The sequence below is a fragment of the Anomalospiza imberbis genome, chromosome 3 (genome assembly GCF_031753505.1).
Source record: "Anomalospiza imberbis isolate Cuckoo-Finch-1a 21T00152 chromosome 3, ASM3175350v1, whole genome shotgun sequence".
NCBI lineage: Eukaryota > Metazoa > Chordata > Aves > Passeriformes > Viduidae > Anomalospiza > Anomalospiza imberbis.
Window position 1 is genome coordinate 54,521,028 of NC_089683.1, and position 18,214 is coordinate 54,539,241.

Here is an 18,214-nt window from a genome sequence, read left to right on the forward strand (position 1 = left end):
GGGATAATGAGATTCTCACTATTCAGGAAGATAAATTCTTCTTTTCTCAGCCTGCTATCATATATTTCCTTTACAGCACGCAGATGGAAATTTCTCAATATATTAATGTTTAGTGTTGAAATGTGGTCCAGCTATTAAGTCACAGAAAGAATCAAGGAGGCAAGTTCTGAGCATAACCCTTAAAACATAGAAATTCTACTTTCATTGTTATTACTTAGTAATAATAAGTACATTATCATTATTATTATCATCATCATCCTTACAATTATTATCATTATTATATTTAAAATTTATGTAGTTAAATTCAGAGTTCTTTGTGGAACTTTGGTACAGTCAATTTTGTACAATGCTGTAATGAGCTGCGATAGCATCTCTACAAAGTTTCCCATGAAGCTCTGGAAAGAGTGACGTTGGGACTGACAAGCAGGAACTTATTTGAAGTAAGTCAGGTGCTGCTGAATATATTCGATGATAATGTGTGCTTTCATTTCTATTAAATAATAGAATGAACAATTATTGTTTCTCCAACTGACTCTTCATCCATTTGTGAATCTATTATTAAGTAAATCCATTGCAAAATAACACAAACCTTATAGGAAAGAGAAAAATCCCAGCACCTGTCTATATTTATTGGACCTGACCATCCCACGTTTTTCATACTGATCTCTTGTATTTGTGGGATAACACAGAATAAAGAAAACTGAGGACAAATCACAGGATGAATGACTTCTGAGAAGTGGGGTCTAGTCACCAGCAGCTAATCACTTTAAATGATGCTAATTAAGCTTTTCTGTCCTCCCTGGGCCTATTACTTGCAAGGAACTGTCATGGTATAGCCTTCTTTAATATATCCAAGGTCGGATTATGTCTATTCGTTATTACTGTAGCATGCTCTGCTACCTTGAATATACCTTCCTTTTGCTGTCTTTGTTGGAGCAATTCTATTGCTTCTCAAATTCTCTTCTGCTAGGTTATAAAAGGTAATTTAGTATTTTTTTTTCACATAAGTGCTTCGTTTTCTCCCTTTGCATGCACCTACTCCTCTATGCACCTAACCCACTATGCACCTACTCCTGGTCTTTTATTTCTTTTTTTCCTTTTTCTATTTTTCTATTTAGTTGATCAGAATTGATTGCCATTACTTAGACAAAGTTTTATAAAGATGCTGGTATGTCTCTGTCTCTAATAATCATTACAGAATTACAGAAGAACAGATTGCCTCTTCTTCTGTATAGTATCTTCCAGTGTGTCAGGAGGTTTCTTCAGAAAAGTGGGTTAAGGGACAAAGATTATGGAAAGCAAGATGTGGAGCTTGCAAATGGCTACAGTATCTTCATTTATTAAAAAAAGAGGAAAAAAAAAAACCCAAACCAGCCAAAAATAATTAGAGCATAACAAAGAGGTAAAGCTTTCTAGTCTGCAAGCTACTCTTAAACTTCAGCATGCCTATGTGGCCTGTTGCTTGAGGTCATTGGCACTCAATTAACTCAAATACACTCTCTGGGAAGCTGTACCAGATATTTCTCATTTTGCCCCTCCCCTTCCTTGTTCACTGGGTTCCTTTCACAGCTGACTATACACAAAGTTAACTGAGCTTTTAATCATTTGTCCTTCAGAAAGATTTATATAGGGGCCACGTTATGGCACAGATTGTTTTGCCAGGCCCTCGGGGGCACAAACAAGCAGCTGTGCATTCCTGCCTTTTTTATGGTATCCAGACCACTCAGTGGCAGGCTCAAGTCCCGTAATAACAGGCTATTGGGATGCTGCCATCCACTGCTCTATATTCAGTGTCGCAGAAATAGCAGAGTCATTCCAAATTCAATTTGCTGGAGTCGAACTTAAGCCCCGTGTCCTAGAGCAGAATCACTTTTCCTGAGCACTGTTTTGCAGATTAACAATCTTTGAAGTGGGAAGAGAGCTATGCTGCTAACCATGTTTTCTTTATGTTTCTTCCTTGTCCCTCTTCTTTCTCAATATCAACAACACAGCTTTAGCCCAACATGTCATTTTGACCAACATCGTGGATTAATGTGTGATGAATGCCCAGCTGGCTACATGGGACCACGCTGTGAAAGGTAAGCAGGCACCATGCTTTTAGTCATATGAGACCTGAAACAAAAGTATTGATCACATGGAACTGTTCTACCTTTTATTACCTGCCCTTCTCATCCCCATTCCTGTTCTGAAACTCACTGAAAAAATTCCTTTGCATTTTCCTCTGATATTAGATCCATGAATTTGTATTTTTTTATGTTTGTTTTATTATTTTATGGTAAAATGTAAGGTTTCCAAGAAGCATTTGCTGATAAGTAAGAGTCTTTGTTAAAAAAGTTTCTTCTAACTTTCCTGTCACTCTTCTCACATTTTTATAAACCTTTTGGCTCTTTTGTCATTGGAATGTTTATAGCATGGTGATACAAATATGCAGTAAATTACTGATGCTTCACTTAGAGAAGTTAATATGCAGTTAAAATACAGTTCTTCTAATAATTTATTTGTAGATTTTAATTTTTCTTTTAAAATAATATTTTCATTTTTGTTGCTTCTCATTTTCTCTTGCGGTCTTTATTTAGCAAGTAGAACAAACTGGGCTTTAATGACCAAAAAAGATAATTCTTCTTGGTCAAATACATTGGGAAGTTCAGTATGTATTTCCTACACTTACTGCTAGCTTTACAAAGGCATTATGCTGAAAGGATCATGTGGAGAATTTAAATGAAACAAAGAGCTGGTGTGACTTCTAGTGCTAAGCTCCCAGGAACCCCCTTCCACAGGAGGTGAGACCACATAGGCAAGGGATATCACTACTGTGTCTGCATGCCTTTGGTCCCTTGGGATTTCACATGGATGGAACAGATTTCAAGAGCAGTTAGTGTGCCAGGGAACTTCTGCTAGCTGTTTGGAGGTCATGATGAATCAGTGTTGGCTTTGTCTCCATGATCTCAGTCCCCTGTGACCCTGCCAATGACACCTTTTTAAGAGGGGCTTGGGGAGCCAGATAACTGTGTAACACCTAGCTAGACAGTTAAGGGGCATGGAAACATGGCTTAGTAGGCTCTTGCCATTTGGCACTTCCATGTTGAGGAATCCATTGCTTGAAGGATTTTTCAAGGCAAACCCTAAAAAAAGGTGAGGCTTCTGAATGAAAACTTAAAATATTCAGGCTGGGATGAGAAGAAGTAGGAATAAACCAAGAGTAAGAGACAACCAGAAAAGCAGAAACCTGACCATATGCTGTGAATCTCCCTATAGTTCCCTCTTTCCAATTTACAACTACTTCCTTTTAAATCTCCTGTTGTGCTATATCTGTCCTGAAGCAAGAGTGCAGGCTGTCACCTGTTTCCACCCATCATCACCGAGTCTGCTCCTGCTGCTGCTATTTCTGCCTGTCTTTTCCTGTCTGTCTGGGAAGTCATCACCTTCTTTCAGCTAGTGGGCTGTGAAGTTAATGACGGCAGGAATAAATCACATCAAGAGCACTTTGGTGGCAGTTTGTCAATGCAGGGTCATTGACAGCTTCCATTAGCAAACAAGTGCTGTTTCTGAGTGGAGCACAGGCTGTAGATGCAGTAGGACAGAGTCTGAATAAATGTCTGAATTGAATCTCCCAAGGAAATGAGGCTACTGTGATCTTTTTGTGCATGTCTCTCTGGCTGCCTGCAAAGTCATCTGTACTTGTAGGTCAATTTCAACTAAATTTGGCAGAAGGTAGGAGGGCTCAAAGATGATAATTGTACCCAAAGGTTTTATGAAAAGAAGTGGCTGAATAGAGGTTAATAAATCAGGACATGTCATAGCCAAGGGGGAGAATACTGTGTGAACTCACACCCGATTAAACAGATAGAGAGCGAACAAGAGAGAGTGCTAAATGTTCTGCCCATAAGAAAACTTTCACAGGACAAGGAGAAAGTGCTGCTATAGCCTGAGGGATTACTCCCTGCTGAGTACCAACATCCTGCAGCGAATAATCAGCCCTTAGCCTTGTAACCATGAGATATAAATCTACTGGAAATTAGGCTATTAATTCCAAAACTCACAGAACTATTTGCTTTTAATTGTAACAAGTTGTTTTAAAATGTCTGCAGCTGTCAATAATAATGATCAGGAGAAAGCATGTTGCATTTTGCTATTAGCAGTGGTTGTATAATTGCTGAGAGAGTTTGCATGAAATTCTCTTTCATTTTAGCAGCTACAAAGTGACAAGTGATCTGAGCCACGTGATTCATTAGCTGAACAACGCTAAATTATCATGATATAATAAGTATCATGAAGTGAGAGTGTGCAGCACTGTACTTATTTGGCCTAAAAATATATCCTCTGTCCCCTAGGGAAATAAATGTATCTGTCTAATTGGTAAAATGTGTAAAAAAAATTGCTACTTTTTTCACTGGAACTCTCAGGAAAATGGTGTCATAATTGCTCGATATTCTGAGGGCTCCAGCTCATAACACCATCAAAATAATTGAAGATATAAACTGTGTTGGGAGTTATCGTATATCTATAATTGTAGAGAGAGCTCAGCTTTCCTATGTAATGTTTTTCCCAAACGAATTAGACATAAGTTTTCTTTCCTTTGCTCACTGCCCACTTTTCCAAAGGCATATGAAGTAGGATGGACATTCTTTTAACTTCGTAGGAAGGATGTATGAGAATTGCAAAAGATTGTCGTTTTAGCCCAGCACATTTACTGGATGATCATACCCATTTTCCAAATACAGTCTTGCTAGGGAAAAGAAGTAAAATAGATGAGAGTCTAGCTTTTCCTGTAGGACTCCATGATTTATGTGCATGGATCCAGTGACCTTTCGCTCCTAGAAGGAGGGTCAGTGTCCCTCGTGTGTGAGGAGAAGGGTCAGCTGACCCATGTCCTTCCTTGCCCCACCTCCCCCATTCTTGAAGTCTAGCACAGAGTGCCACCAGCCACAGCCTCTCATGAGAACTGTGGCTTCAAACTGCTGCTCACTGTAGCAAATATAATTCTTCCACTCGTGCCAGAGCAGCGAGTCTGTGTTGCAGTACTGATGGGAAAAGGGTCAAACATTTCAGGAGATTTGGTACAACAAATGTGTTACCCAGGATTGTTTGCAGCTTGCAAAGGTAGGCATTCTGACATTAGAAAATGCAAGATTTATAGTTGGTCACACAGCAATAACATCTGTGCTGTGGACCTGAGTTAAGATATCTCACTGCGTGCTCACAAGCCATTTCTCCTCAGGGCTTTTGCCTGATTTTGTGCACAGGTTGAATGCACGTAAATTTCAAAGACTCCATAAAAATAGTATTTCTAGACTTTAAAGTGTTTGGATTTGCAGGCTTAATTAACTCTGTCTCAAGGTGGTTTTTTCTCAGTAAATATAAAGAAATGTATAAAATAGACCTGCGTTTCTGTGCATATATGTGTATATACAAAGCACCATACAGACTGCTATGAGGAATATTAACTCCATACTGACCAAGCCCTGTACACATTCTTACACATATTTTTTAGTAGTAGCCCTGTCTTTGGCACCACTTGTGCTAAATAAAAGCAGTGTCACTCACAGACGCACCTGCATTTGAGAATAGAAAATAAACAAACACAATCTTTTTTTGCTGCTTTTACTCCTATTTTTTGTTTATTTTTTTAATCTCAGAGGTGCTTTGTTGTAGCTAGAAGTCATTTTTACATGTATTTTGTGTAATGCATAAAAGTAATTTTCCATGCCACATACTTACTGGTGTTTTTTAATCTAAACCTTCCCACATATATAATGTTTTGAACCTGAGAAAAGAAGCTGAAGTAGGAATGTCCTTAAGGGAATAAAGATGTAACTAAGCAAAGTGGATTTTTTTTTTAAATCTTCCCTTGCAAGATCTGGAGAAGTGGTAGAAAAAGAGGAATAATTTGCATAGATACATGTACACAGTTCTCTTTTCAGCTTTAACTCATCTACCCCTACTTTCAGGATCATCTTCGGTTGGATTCAAGATTATGTATGTGCATAAGTAAACTATGGCTATGTGATGGTAGTGGGTTTTTCTAATTTAAACTATTGAAGTGTAAACTGATGAGAATACAGAGTTATTGAGGTCTCCTGCTGTTAATAGGATGAAATTATTAGAAGTGCAGTTCACATAAATCATTGGAGTACTCTTTCTGTGAACTGCTTGGTTTCTGTGAATGCTGTCAAATACAGAACTAACCCCTAAATGAGAGTGAAAGAAGAAAGCAAACACACATTAAGTGAAGTCAAATAGATTAGTAGGACCAAGACATACAGATTTATGACAAACACATCAGTAGTATGATAGCAAAGCAGAAGATGTAATCTATTTTAGGTAAATTAAAGTAACTGCATAAATTATCCAGATACTCTCTGGTTTTGATAAAATGTGGCTATTAATTGTTACATGTTAAGATACATTCTTAGCCTTTGTAACTGAGATAAAGTCTCTGAAAAAAGGTGATTTATTTTGGCAAAGTTAAGCTAAAAATCAGTCTTTTGTCATTGCTGAGATATCCTCCATCAAGAAAAAAATAATATTTTCCTTTGCAGGAAATACAATAAATTGCTACCTTTATGACAGGTTCTGAAAATAAAATACCTGAATTATTCTAATGACAAGATTTTGATGTCTTGTTGCTATGAGGAGGTAATTTTGAGAGATGGCTGTGCTACAGGAGTGGGCTAGATTATGGAAATTCTACTCGTGGTCCTGAGTGCTTACATGCATCCAAACCACTGGGCTGTTTATACATATTATTGTTTTGTGGGCTGTGTCGTGGATATTTTGAGAGAATGGAAAAATATCCTATTTTGTGTAAAACTACGAAAAACTGCTCAATTAGTTCCCACTGCTTTTTCCTCCCTGTTCTCAGTTATCCAGTTTTTATAATCTTTATTATCTTTGCTGATGATATTGAATAATATTTAGTACATATTTAGACAGCTTTGCTTAAGATCCAATTAAATGCATTATGAGATATTATGGAAGCAAGGAAAAGGATGAACTTGACACACACAAGAGTGACAGCATAGTGAGCTCTGCATTCCTGCATTCCTGACAATGATACACAAAATCTTTCCTCAGCTGTGCTCTCCAGTACTACTACCAAGTAGAGAGGATATCTGTGGACATTAAAACTGCATTCAAACTGACTTTAAAATAGTAGGAAAAATCGTTTTGTGCAATGTGCTTTTTATACTTTCTGTTTTCCTTATACTAATTGGAGTTCATCTGAGATGTGCATGAATAAATTCATTAGCCAGAACTGTGCAATTTTTCTTTTCTTTTTCTTCACTGTCTACAAGTTGCTCTTACTATGAAGTGTGAGCAAATATAACAGAAAGGGAAAGCAGACCAGAATATAAATAGGAAATAGGCTGTGAGATGAGTAGAAATTTGCTTTAAATACAGACTCGTGTTAGGTCAGATTCACTAACCTGCTTTACATGGTACTCACAGAAAATTGCAGGTGGGCAAGGTGGAAAAGGATGTGATATTTTCAAACAATTCTCTTAAAATATGAAAGGTGTAGTACACAACAATATAGCTCCTGTGCTAATGAGCAATCTTTTTTATCCACCCATACACAGAGATTAGAAATCCATTAATTAAGCAAATCTGACCACGCAGTAGATTGGGGAAGTCTAAGTCAGGGGATGGATCTTGTTAGGTAAAAAAAAAAAAAAAAAAAAAAAAAAAAAAAAAAAAAAAAAAAAAAAAAGTCTGTATTACATTCTAAAGGTGTTTTTCTAAACTAAAGAAGTTTTTAAGGTAGAGGGGAAAAAACATCATCAGGCTTGCTGGTGATTGAGTACAGAACATCTATACATAATGTGCTGAAATACAAAGTATATCTAACATAGAGTCATAGAATAATTTGGATTGGAAGGGACCTTTCAAGGTCATCTAGTCCAACCCCCCTTCCTCTAGAGTTCCACTAAGATTTCTTGCTATGCTGTGTGTCACCTTCAGTGCCAGTGACAAGATTTTTCTCCCACTGAAGTCTAATTACTGGCAGAACTGGCAGGATTTCAGCTGTACCTACACTGTTGTTAAAAATGAGAAGGAGAGAGAAAGAAAAAAGATACTTAAGACACACTTGAGAGAAGATCAAGTCATTTTTAGTGATTAGGGAGGCAACAGAATTAAATATTTCTAATGAAAGGATTATTTAAGGGTCCTAACTGATGATGTCTTTTACCATAGGTGTGCAGAAGGCTATTTTGGACAACCTCTGATACCAGGAGGATCATGCCAACCCTGCCAATGTAATGACAACCTTGACTTCTCCGTTCCTGGCAGCTGTGACAGCTTGTCTGGTGCTTGTCTGATATGTAAGCCAGGTACAACAGGCCAATATTGTGAGAGGTGTGCTGATGGATATTTTGGTGATGCTCTTCATGCAAGGAACTGTCAGCGTAAGTCACAAAGTTTTACAGCTCCTGACAGTATTGATCTATCTTATAACTTTGTTCCTGAGAGGAAGACTGTGCCTCTGTATGTGTGAGCAAGAGAATGATACAGCTCTAAAAATGATACTGTGCATCTGCATCTAGAAAGGCTTTAAAGTAAACAGAAAGAAGAACTTATTTTAAAAAGTTCTAGTTGAAGCAGACATGGGAAGAAAACAACGGAGCATTGCATGGGTGCAAAGGTTATATTAAATGTCAGATCTACAAAAATAAATACAAATAAATGGAAATTAATAACCTCAGTAAGAGTTAGGACGTGCTGCTGCTTGCAGGCCAAGATTCTCCCACCTACCAATCAGACCCTAAAATCTCCAGAGAATTTTTCTAAAATGCTCTGGAGGAAGATGCCTGGTACTGCAGCAAGCTACCAATTCTCAGCTGAGCGGCAGCATGTTATTCAATTACCAGCCCCAGCACATCTTTCCCCTTAGTGATTGCAAAAAATTATTCAGTGGAGATGAAAGATTTGGTAGGAACAGGACCTTTTCTTTCTATAGGGGGCAGTGGCTCTCTCTGAGCTGTTGCTGGCGCAATTCAGAATGCAGAACAAGCGCTTCTAACTTAAAAACCTTCTTCACGTACTCTTCCTTCATATTCTGAAAAGTGGAATAAAACAAGTTACAAACTGTCCTGAAAGAGCCAAGTGTTTTATTTCACTGTCACAAGGATTTATTCCTGTTCGGCCCATTATAATAAACACAAGATTAACCTCACTGAGTACAAAGGTGTTATAGCAGGATAAAATTATGCAAGTAAAAGAGCTGGGGCACTGCCTTACTGCTCTGTGTGTAGGAACATGGGGGCCATGTCTGCAGTATGTGTTGTGAGCAGAGAAGTCTGAGACACTGCCATCCATTTCCAGGACTTGCCCTTTTTCTAAAAGTGAAAATCCTAGGTTATGTTGGACATCCAGAGAGTGTATGGGAGCTAACAAGATGCAGAACATCACCAAGTTTCTCAGCTAAGGGCAATAAACACTGATGTACACAAAGTCATAGATAACCCTGAAGACATACCTGTGTAAATGCTTTCTGTACCTACTTTACACAATGCCAGAAAAAAACTGGACAATCCTATATATTCTCTCCCATAAGTTAACAGGTCCTGATGAATGATGTCATATAAGTTACAATTTTAAGTATGTAAAGTGATTTAAAAAGAAGCGTATGTCAAAAATTACAGCTTCCAGTACCTTTTCTCTATTCTTGAGTCATCAGTAGGACTGGTGCTTTGACCATTTCCACAGTAGTGACAGGTCCATGAGAAAGAGATTTTATAAGAGAGAGTTTGGAAAACAGAACTAAAAAAAATATTTAAAAGAAATGCATGTTTAATGTTGAATTATGAGATTTGCTTTTGTTGTTCATATCATTGACAAGGAGAGCCCCCTAATGTATTCATATCCTTGTGCTTGCAGTTACCTTGTATTCATCTACTCTCTGCCTTTCATGTGGGTTTTCTTCTTTGCATATGATTTTTTATTTCCTTTGCAGACTTCCATGAAGTTTGCCCTGCAGCAACAATATCAGAGGGACTGTGCTTTCACTTTGTTGTTTTCAATTTTGTTCCTTATTAAAAAGCCAAATCCAAGAGTATTGCAAAGCATGAATTTGCTTTCAAATTATTGTTTGAAATGTCTCTTGCACTTTCTCAGTATCGTGCTGTTGTGTGCATTAACCATTTCAAATGACAGTACAGCTTTATATCATCATAGCATCTCTGAATTTTTTGGTGTATCTATACAAAACCATAAATCTAAGAACAACAAGAAATGTCCAAACTTATTTGATTTGATTCTAGTAGGTTGTTTTTTGGACTGAAACAACGCAGTACGCTGAAGCAAATACCTGGAGGTTGAGCTGATGGTAATAAAGCTCGGTGTCACAAGATGAATTAAAGCAAATAATCAAGTCTGCCTGTGTTCCTGTCTATAGGTACTACTGTTGTGGAAGAATAAGTGTGTAGCTTGATCATAAATACAAGCTCATAAATATTTATAGAAATCTAGAGCAAATGAAGAGTCTTGACCAATGTCATTTGGGAAGAAAGTATGACAAATTTCTCCAACAGGCTACATTGTATTATAACAACCATTTGGAGGTTTGGACAAGAGCTAATTTTCCCAGTAGAGGTGAATGAATGGGAAGGTTCTAGGTGAGATAAGTGCAATTTATCAGATCAAGTAACAGTTTGTTAGATGGCTAGCCCTAACTGTATGTTTCTTTTTCTATGTACATACTGTTTTTCTTGCTAGAGCCAAGAAAAACAATCAAAGTCCTTATATTCCAAATTCTCCCTTACTACTGCATTGCACTCAGTCATCTGTGACTGAGTTAAGACACCATGCAGTGCTGTAATATAAATAGGAAAAACTCATCTGTTTATAAAATTGGTGTAAGTTTTCTTTTTGATTCTTGTGTTGTTGTGTGCCTGATAAGCAAAACAATTCAAATCAGACTGAGCTTGGGTTTTGAGGTATATATAAAAAGGTTGGTAAAACACTTTCAATTTACATTGAGGATTGCAGTTTGTTGAATCTGAGCTTTAGCATCTTATTTATCCACTGACCAATTTATTTAAATATATACTCAAAACATATATGGATGTGGTACTTATCACCATGTATGGTCTGGAGTGTCAGCAGTTTTAAAATACGAATATCAGGTTAAAGAGGGCTGTATACAGGATGAAAGAGGTAAATTATAGATTTGTTTAGTATTGAAAGCTGAAAGGAAAAGATAAGCAAGGTTAATTACATCAGACGTGTCTTTTAATTTTTAATTTTTAAAAATATATTGCAAAACAGAAGGAGATTGAAATTTCTGAAGGTGTTATATAGCTGGTATGAACAGCCAAACCAGCACATTTTTGTTACTTATTCCAGAATTTTTGCAAACATTTGAGTAACAATGCCATGAACATAATGGCAAGTCATCAAGTTGCTTTCATTAAAAGAAGGAACTTCTGCAGAATACCTCAAAAGCAGGGAGAAAACCCCCACACCAATCCTTTCCATTTATAATTGAAAATTGTAAATTAGCAAGTCCAATGAAGTAATGAGGAAGGTCCTGTTGTAATGATCTATATATAAGAAAAATATAACTGCCTTGTCTCACATAGCACCTTCTGACATACAAGTATGTGACTGGCATGTGTTCACTGCTGGGTCTCTTAAGTGTTTCTTAAAATGAAGGTGTCAGGTTGAGGGAAAAAAAAGCAACACATGCAGATAGGGCACTGCAGGAAGCCCAAATGTGGGGTTGAGTCCAAGATCAGACAGTAGATTGATAATAGAGATGTGGATTCATTCACCTATCAGGGGAAAAAAGAAAGGATGTGCAGGAACCAGCTCATGCTGATCAGTGACTGTGTGGTTATAGTCCCTGTGACACCAATCACATCCCTGCTCCCTACTGCGAGTGCTAAGCAGTTTTTTCCAAATCTCTGCATGCCAAAAGGATTGAAGAACACAAAGGTTCTTGTGGTTGAAGAACATAAAAGGTGATAGACATCTTCCCCAAAATTTGTCTTCTTTTAAAATGTAAGAATTTAAGAGCCAGAAGCATTGCTGTTTTCCTCAAGAAACAGCATTTTCACTGCCTTTTTAAATCTTCAGGAGAGCACTGCAATGAGTTAGGTTGGTCAGTTGGGTTACATTTCCTCTGGGAACTGTGATGCTGTTGCTGAGGCAGAAGTCCTGGAGAGTCATGGTAGCAAATAGTCCTTGGTATGTTTTTCAGGGCAGCTTGGGGCATGAGAGTATTACTGCCCCTGTATAGTGTCAACCTTGTACTGGGCTTGCAGCATGCCAACATTTCCTGACAGCTACATGAACAGGGTGTGAGCTCCAGGACAGCAGAACCAGCATGTGGAGCAGTAACGCTCCCACTGGTTGGAGCTACATCCTGTACACACCCTGTGTAAGGGGTCTGAACTCTTTTTGGTTTTTTTCTGTCAGCACTGCCCTTCCCACTCCAAGTCTCTGGGCATGTACTTAGTAATCTGCCCTCCACATCCTGCTTTGATCTGAGAGGAGCATCTAAAACAAGCTGTTAATGAACTTGAGGCAAAATTTCTGATTGCAATAATTTGGAGAAAAATTCCTCATTAATATGGGCAGGGTAATATGTCGGTGTATGGGAGCGACACCTTCCTCCTTAACCCAGGCCTGGGCATTTCTCAGGGTGGCAAAAGCTGCACTGTAAACATTTGGCTATTAGATTTAGCTTCAGGGAACACACTGACATCTCCTTCTTCTTCCTCTGCAGCCTGTCACTGTCACATGAATGGCTCCTTCTCAGAGATCTGTGACTCTCGGACGGGCCAGTGCGAGTGTAAAGCCAACGTTATCGGGCGCCGCTGTGACATCTGCAAAGTGAGTGACCAGAAATGGGGTTTCCTTTCAGCTTTCTTCACTGTTTGTCTCAACTAAATATCATTTGGTTCTGGATATGCTTTTTCTGTTGTTTAATTTTCACTGAAAGAACATATATAGATTGTTCTTATGTAGAGAAAGGTAAAATGATTGAGTTTTAAAAGTTTTCTAATTGTTTTCTAGAACAGAACACAAGACATAGCATTTACATGCAATGAATGCATTTTAAGCCTCATTGTATCTATATGTTCATGTGTATACATAGTATATACACTTCATATTTTGAATGTTTGATATAAAAAATCAGTTTAAAATATTGCAGCTTTGGGAGATAAACCCTCTATGAAGAAAGCTGCAAAATGTCTGATAGCATCTGATGTTTATTTTTTTAAAAAAGCAGGGTGCTGGTTTAGTTCTGCTGGAATGTTCTGCCTTTATGCTTTTTTCTTAAGGTTTCTTCTTGTATTGTCTAAACAATGTATTATTTTCTGGTGAAAGTGTTTTTTGCCTTGACATTGTTTTCCTGTCTCATAAATCACTGCAGAGAAATATTGTTTCATAAACTTTCTCAGAGTTGTCTTCAGGCAGCTAAGGAATATGCTATAGCTGGTTGCACATTTCTCTAGTTCAACATAAGGACTGATGAGTTAGGCCTATGTCCTCAGAAAACATTCACCCATGTGTAATTTAAAGCACATAAATAATTCTGCAGAAATCAAAAGGATCATTTTCACCCTTTAAAATTATGTAATTTCTGAAGTGGTTTGCTCACACTCCATTTTCAACAGTATTTAAAGAGTCTGTTCAAAGAAAAATTGCTGGTATCAGTGCAATTTGCAGGTTTCATAAGGTACCCAGCAAACATCTCAAGCTCATTAATACAACACTGGTGGTTAATTGGACCTAATATTTGTTTACTTCAGTGTTTACTCCTATCTTTATTTCTATACCTTTTTATGGTGTAGTTTCCTTATCTTCACTTTCTAACAGTGTTTACTTTTCATTCTTCAAGCCTAACTACGTCTGGGCCCCAGAAAAGCTGTTTTGTATACCCTGTGGCTGCAGTGCTGTAGGATCTGTGTCACTGCAGTGTGATCTGTTGGGAAGATGCATCTGCAAATCAGGATTTATGGGCAGACACTGTGAAATCAGCAGACAGGTGCCTAAATTGCAAGAAAATGCAGGAAGCAGTCAGCAGATTCGAGTACCCCCGCGGAGGTGGGGCACCAGCAGTGCCAGTGGGTGCCCACGAGGTGCTTACCGGCCTGCAGCTCTGGTAATGGGAAACTCTGCTTTGCATGGGCTGGAGTCTCCTGTTTGCTTGTGTTTGGAGTTCACACAGATTGCTTGGGTTTCTAATTTTTAATACCCATGTTACAATATAAGAGATTCTCAAGAAACTGACAGGCTCAGAAGACAAACAGCGTTTTCGGATGCTTTCTTAGTCCTAAGGGCTTCCTCATGCAGGTGATGATATCAGCAAGAAATCAAATACCAGACTAAGTCCCAAAACAGCACCATCAACAGCAGTATGCAGAAAATGTGTGGGAGATATACATAAATCAATGGAATCAGTGGGGTTTTCCTGGACTTTGCAGCATAAAACTTGCTTTTCTAACAATTCAAGAATCAATAGCTTAAGGAGGTTGCAAGAAGGATCAGCCCCCAAGGCAAAGAGTTAAGATCTAATTTTAAAATATTGAACATAACTGGTGTTAAAAGTTCTCATTAGCGAATATTAGCGAAAAGTTCTGTTATCTGAGCCATTCTTAACTGGGTGCAGTGCCACTTATGTGAATGTAATGCCCAAAATGATAGGAGTGTTCATTCCTTATCAGAGACCAACAAAGCAACTTATTCCTAAAATTAAGTAATTATGATACAACTGCTTTTAACAGAGCAGTATTTTAGGAATATCGTTTCTTCTCCCAGCAACTCAAAATCTCCACACTTACCACACCCTGTTTGAAAAATACCTGGCAGTGTTTTTCATCCTCAGTTTGACGCTGGGACCCATTTGTTCATATAGACTTCCTTGGAGAAATTAGGTTTTTCCAAATAAACATGTATTAGTTTACTGTGTTGCCCACAGAGTACACTGATGGAGACACAATATAATGACATATTCAGAAAGTTCAGTGTATTTCCTAGTAGTAATCTAGGATCTTATCTCTTGTTCAGTGATTCTTAGAATTTCTGTGTGTAAGCAAACTTTGCTGAGAACTTTAACTTGGGGCTAAAGTTTGCATGACTTACCAAAATGACTTTGTGTGCAGCCCTCCTCACAGAACGAAACCCAGCATGGTGGTGGTCTTTTCCAGCTTAACGCAGTTTGGAGTGCTGATATCAGACTTTTTCTGAATGTTACCCATATAAACAGAATTTATTAAGTTCTAGCAAACTTTATCTTGAGAACTGAGATGCATGCTGTGCATTGGTTACTTCACTGCATGACTCTGAATGTCTGTCCTGAGATTGTGCATATTCACATTTCTGTGTTTCTTCCTGTGTAAAAGAAATCTTTAGAGATAGTCAAGTATTTTATTGAACCTTGAGTTTAATTAAATGAGTTTGACTACCTCTTTCTCTCTGATATGCCATGTTTTGTCAGGCAGAAGTATGAAATTTGCAAAACATTTCAATATAGAGTTTGGAAATGAAAATCAGTGTAATTCTTTATTACATGTATAATCAAGCATTTGCTTAGGTTTTTATGATTTTCAGGCCAAATTCTGACCATAGATGTGGTCCTGTATTCTGACATCTATCAGCAGATTCTCTGTATGAGTGGGGAACTTCTTTATTAACCTCAGAGATCAGATTTCAAGGCTTTTCCATGGAAAACTTCTGAAGTTTCAGGGAATTCACCAATACAAGAGGTTAGTTAGGGGTTCTACTGTGGAACAAATCCATATAAAATAGTAGTAATGGAGTCATTAAGGTTGAGAAGGACTTCCAAGACTATTGAGTCCAAACTTTGACTGATCACCACTTTGTCAGCTAGACCATGGTACTAAGTGCCATGTCCAGTCATTTCTTGAATGACTTCACCACTGCCCTGGGCAGCCTGCTCCAATGGCTGACCACTCTTTCAGTGAAGAAATTGTTCCTTTTTTCCAACCTGAGCATCCCCTGGCATTGCCTGAGGCTATGTCCTCTTGTCCTGTTGCTGGTTCCCTGGGAGGAGAGGCCAATTCTCGCCTGGCTACAGCTCCATTCAAGGATTTGTAGAGAGAAAAGTTTCCCCCTGAGCCTCCTCTTCTCCAGTTCCCTCAGCCATTCCTCATAGAACTTGTGCTGGAGACCCTTCACCAGCTCCAGTGCCCTTCTCTGGACATGCCCCAGCACCTAGATGTCTTTTCTTCTTGTAAGCGGCCCAGAACTGGACACAGCACTACTGCTTAGAACAGATGGACAATCACTGCCATGGTCAAAGCCAACACAGCTCCATTGATTTGAAGATCTACTGATTTATAGTTGGTGAAAATCTAACACCTCATGCCTGGATCACAAAGTAGCACATTATAAATTAAATATTTTTCACTTTGTTCCATTTATATTCATTAGCAGTGATCTTTTTAATATCTCATTTTTAACATTCTGCTTTTCTATCAAAATCGCTGATAGATTTTGTTATTAATGTTGTAATATCAATTTCAAGTGAAGTTATTAATATGATTTGGATTTCAGTATTCACTGAAAATTATCATGCTTGAAAAACAGGTAGAGAAGTACTCCCATTTTAAAGCACTCTAGCTCAAGACTGAGTTTGTCGTTTGAATATCAAGTCTGGTTTGTTCCAAGGAGCCTCTGTGGGTTGATGCAGTGAAACTCACAAGATCTTTTGTTTGAAAGCTTCGTGCAGAACTCCGTATCACAGTATACAAATGAGTGTGTCTTCCCTTCTTTACTTTTTGTACTCCACTAGTGAAGTTAAGGAGGAAATTTCTTACTACAACTGATAGCACCTGCTCTGGTTCTGTAGAAACTTTATATTGATTGCTTGCAAAAAAGAAAGAAAAGGAAGAAAATAGAAGAGAAACAGAGGTCTAATCCGAAGGCAGAGTTTTTTATCTTTAAAAAATCCCCATTATTTGTTTGTATTGTACACAAATACACTATCTCTATGTTCTTCTAAAGTTATTCCTATTTATCATTCTAAAGAATTGTCCTTAAGTTACTGTATACAGATATTGCTTTTGCTCAGAGGAGATAAAATCTAATTCAGAGACTTTCTAGTTGAATCGATGTCCATTCATAGCTAAGAATTTGAATTCACTCTCTTAGCAACAAACTCTGCCTGACATAGTCTTACAACCAGAGATGGGGTGTGTGTTTTGTGCTGACATACCTTTCATTCCAAGTGAGAATTGTACCTAGGGAAACAGCCTCATAAGAAATATGTTACATTGCAGAACATTCATTACAGCCTCAGGTAACGTACTGAAACCATTATCCTTTCTCAGCAGTGTAGGGCATTTAGTGTCCTTGCTCCTGGGTTTTACAACTATGATTTAACCTGTTAAAAGCAGTATTTCAGTGATAAAGAGGAAAGAGCAGCCCTGATCTCCTTACAACTTTTCTCCTGGTAATCATTCCATATACTAACTGCCCTTCCTCACTCTGTGGCAGCCTGGAACATTTGGCTTACAGTCTTCCAGAGGATGCGTTCCCTGCAACTGCAACTCTTTTGGTTCCAAGTCCTTTGATTGCGATGGAGACGGTCAGTGCTATTGCCAGCCTGGAGTGACAGGAAAGAAGTGTGACCGCTGTGCACATGGATTTTACAACTTTGAAGAAGGAGGCTGTACTCGTATGTAAATGTTTTCCACCCAAGCACAGATTGTTTTTTGTTTGTTTGTTTGCTTATTTATTTATTTATTTATTCCTAACATTCCAGTTTGGCTAACTTTGGATTGCCTAACAAATTTTCCTGACAGGGGGTTCATAGACAACCTTGTGCATCATTCACTTGACAAGGTGGTGATTAGCAAGAATGAAATACCCAAGCCATTTCTGCTATTTTATGAAGATATTTTGAAATTTATTTTATTTAGAAGGAATAGGAATGTCCTTTACGCTATGTAGTGTCTGCCAAAAAAATTCCATGAAGTTCCTGTAATTTAGTTAAGAGTATCACAGAACTCTGATTAAAATTTTTGCCAAATCACATCAACTTGCAGGGATGTAAAAGGAAAACAACAAAAACACACACTCCCTTTGACTTTTTCATTGTTCTTATATGGTTGATCCTCTTTCATTATCACAATCCTTTCCTGTACAGAAATATTTAGTTGCTTACTTGAACTTTCTGTGTGCAAGAAGATCTTTAAGTAAAACTATCTGCTATATCCCTTGTGTAAGCACATGAAAAATC

General features: G+C 37.9%; 1 protein-coding gene across 3 annotated transcripts in view; it reads left to right on the forward strand.

Annotated features, from left to right (window-relative positions):
* Positions 1-18,214, forward strand: part of LAMA2 (laminin subunit alpha 2) — a 336,497-nt gene that overhangs the window by 200,623 nt on the left and 117,660 nt on the right. For 2 of the 3 annotated variants that reach the window (XM_068184426.1, XM_068184427.1), the window contains exons 18-21: positions 1,992-2,078; positions 8,197-8,408; positions 12,731-12,837; positions 17,470-17,650. In XM_068184426.1, coding sequence (XP_068040527.1) covers positions 1,992-2,078; positions 8,197-8,408; positions 12,731-12,837; positions 17,470-17,650 — 587 coding nt within the window. Of the gene's footprint in view, positions 1-1,991; positions 2,079-8,196; positions 8,409-12,730; positions 12,838-13,849; positions 14,114-17,469; positions 17,651-18,214 lie in introns of all 3 variants that reach the window. The other variant, XM_068184425.1, reaches the window with a different exon arrangement.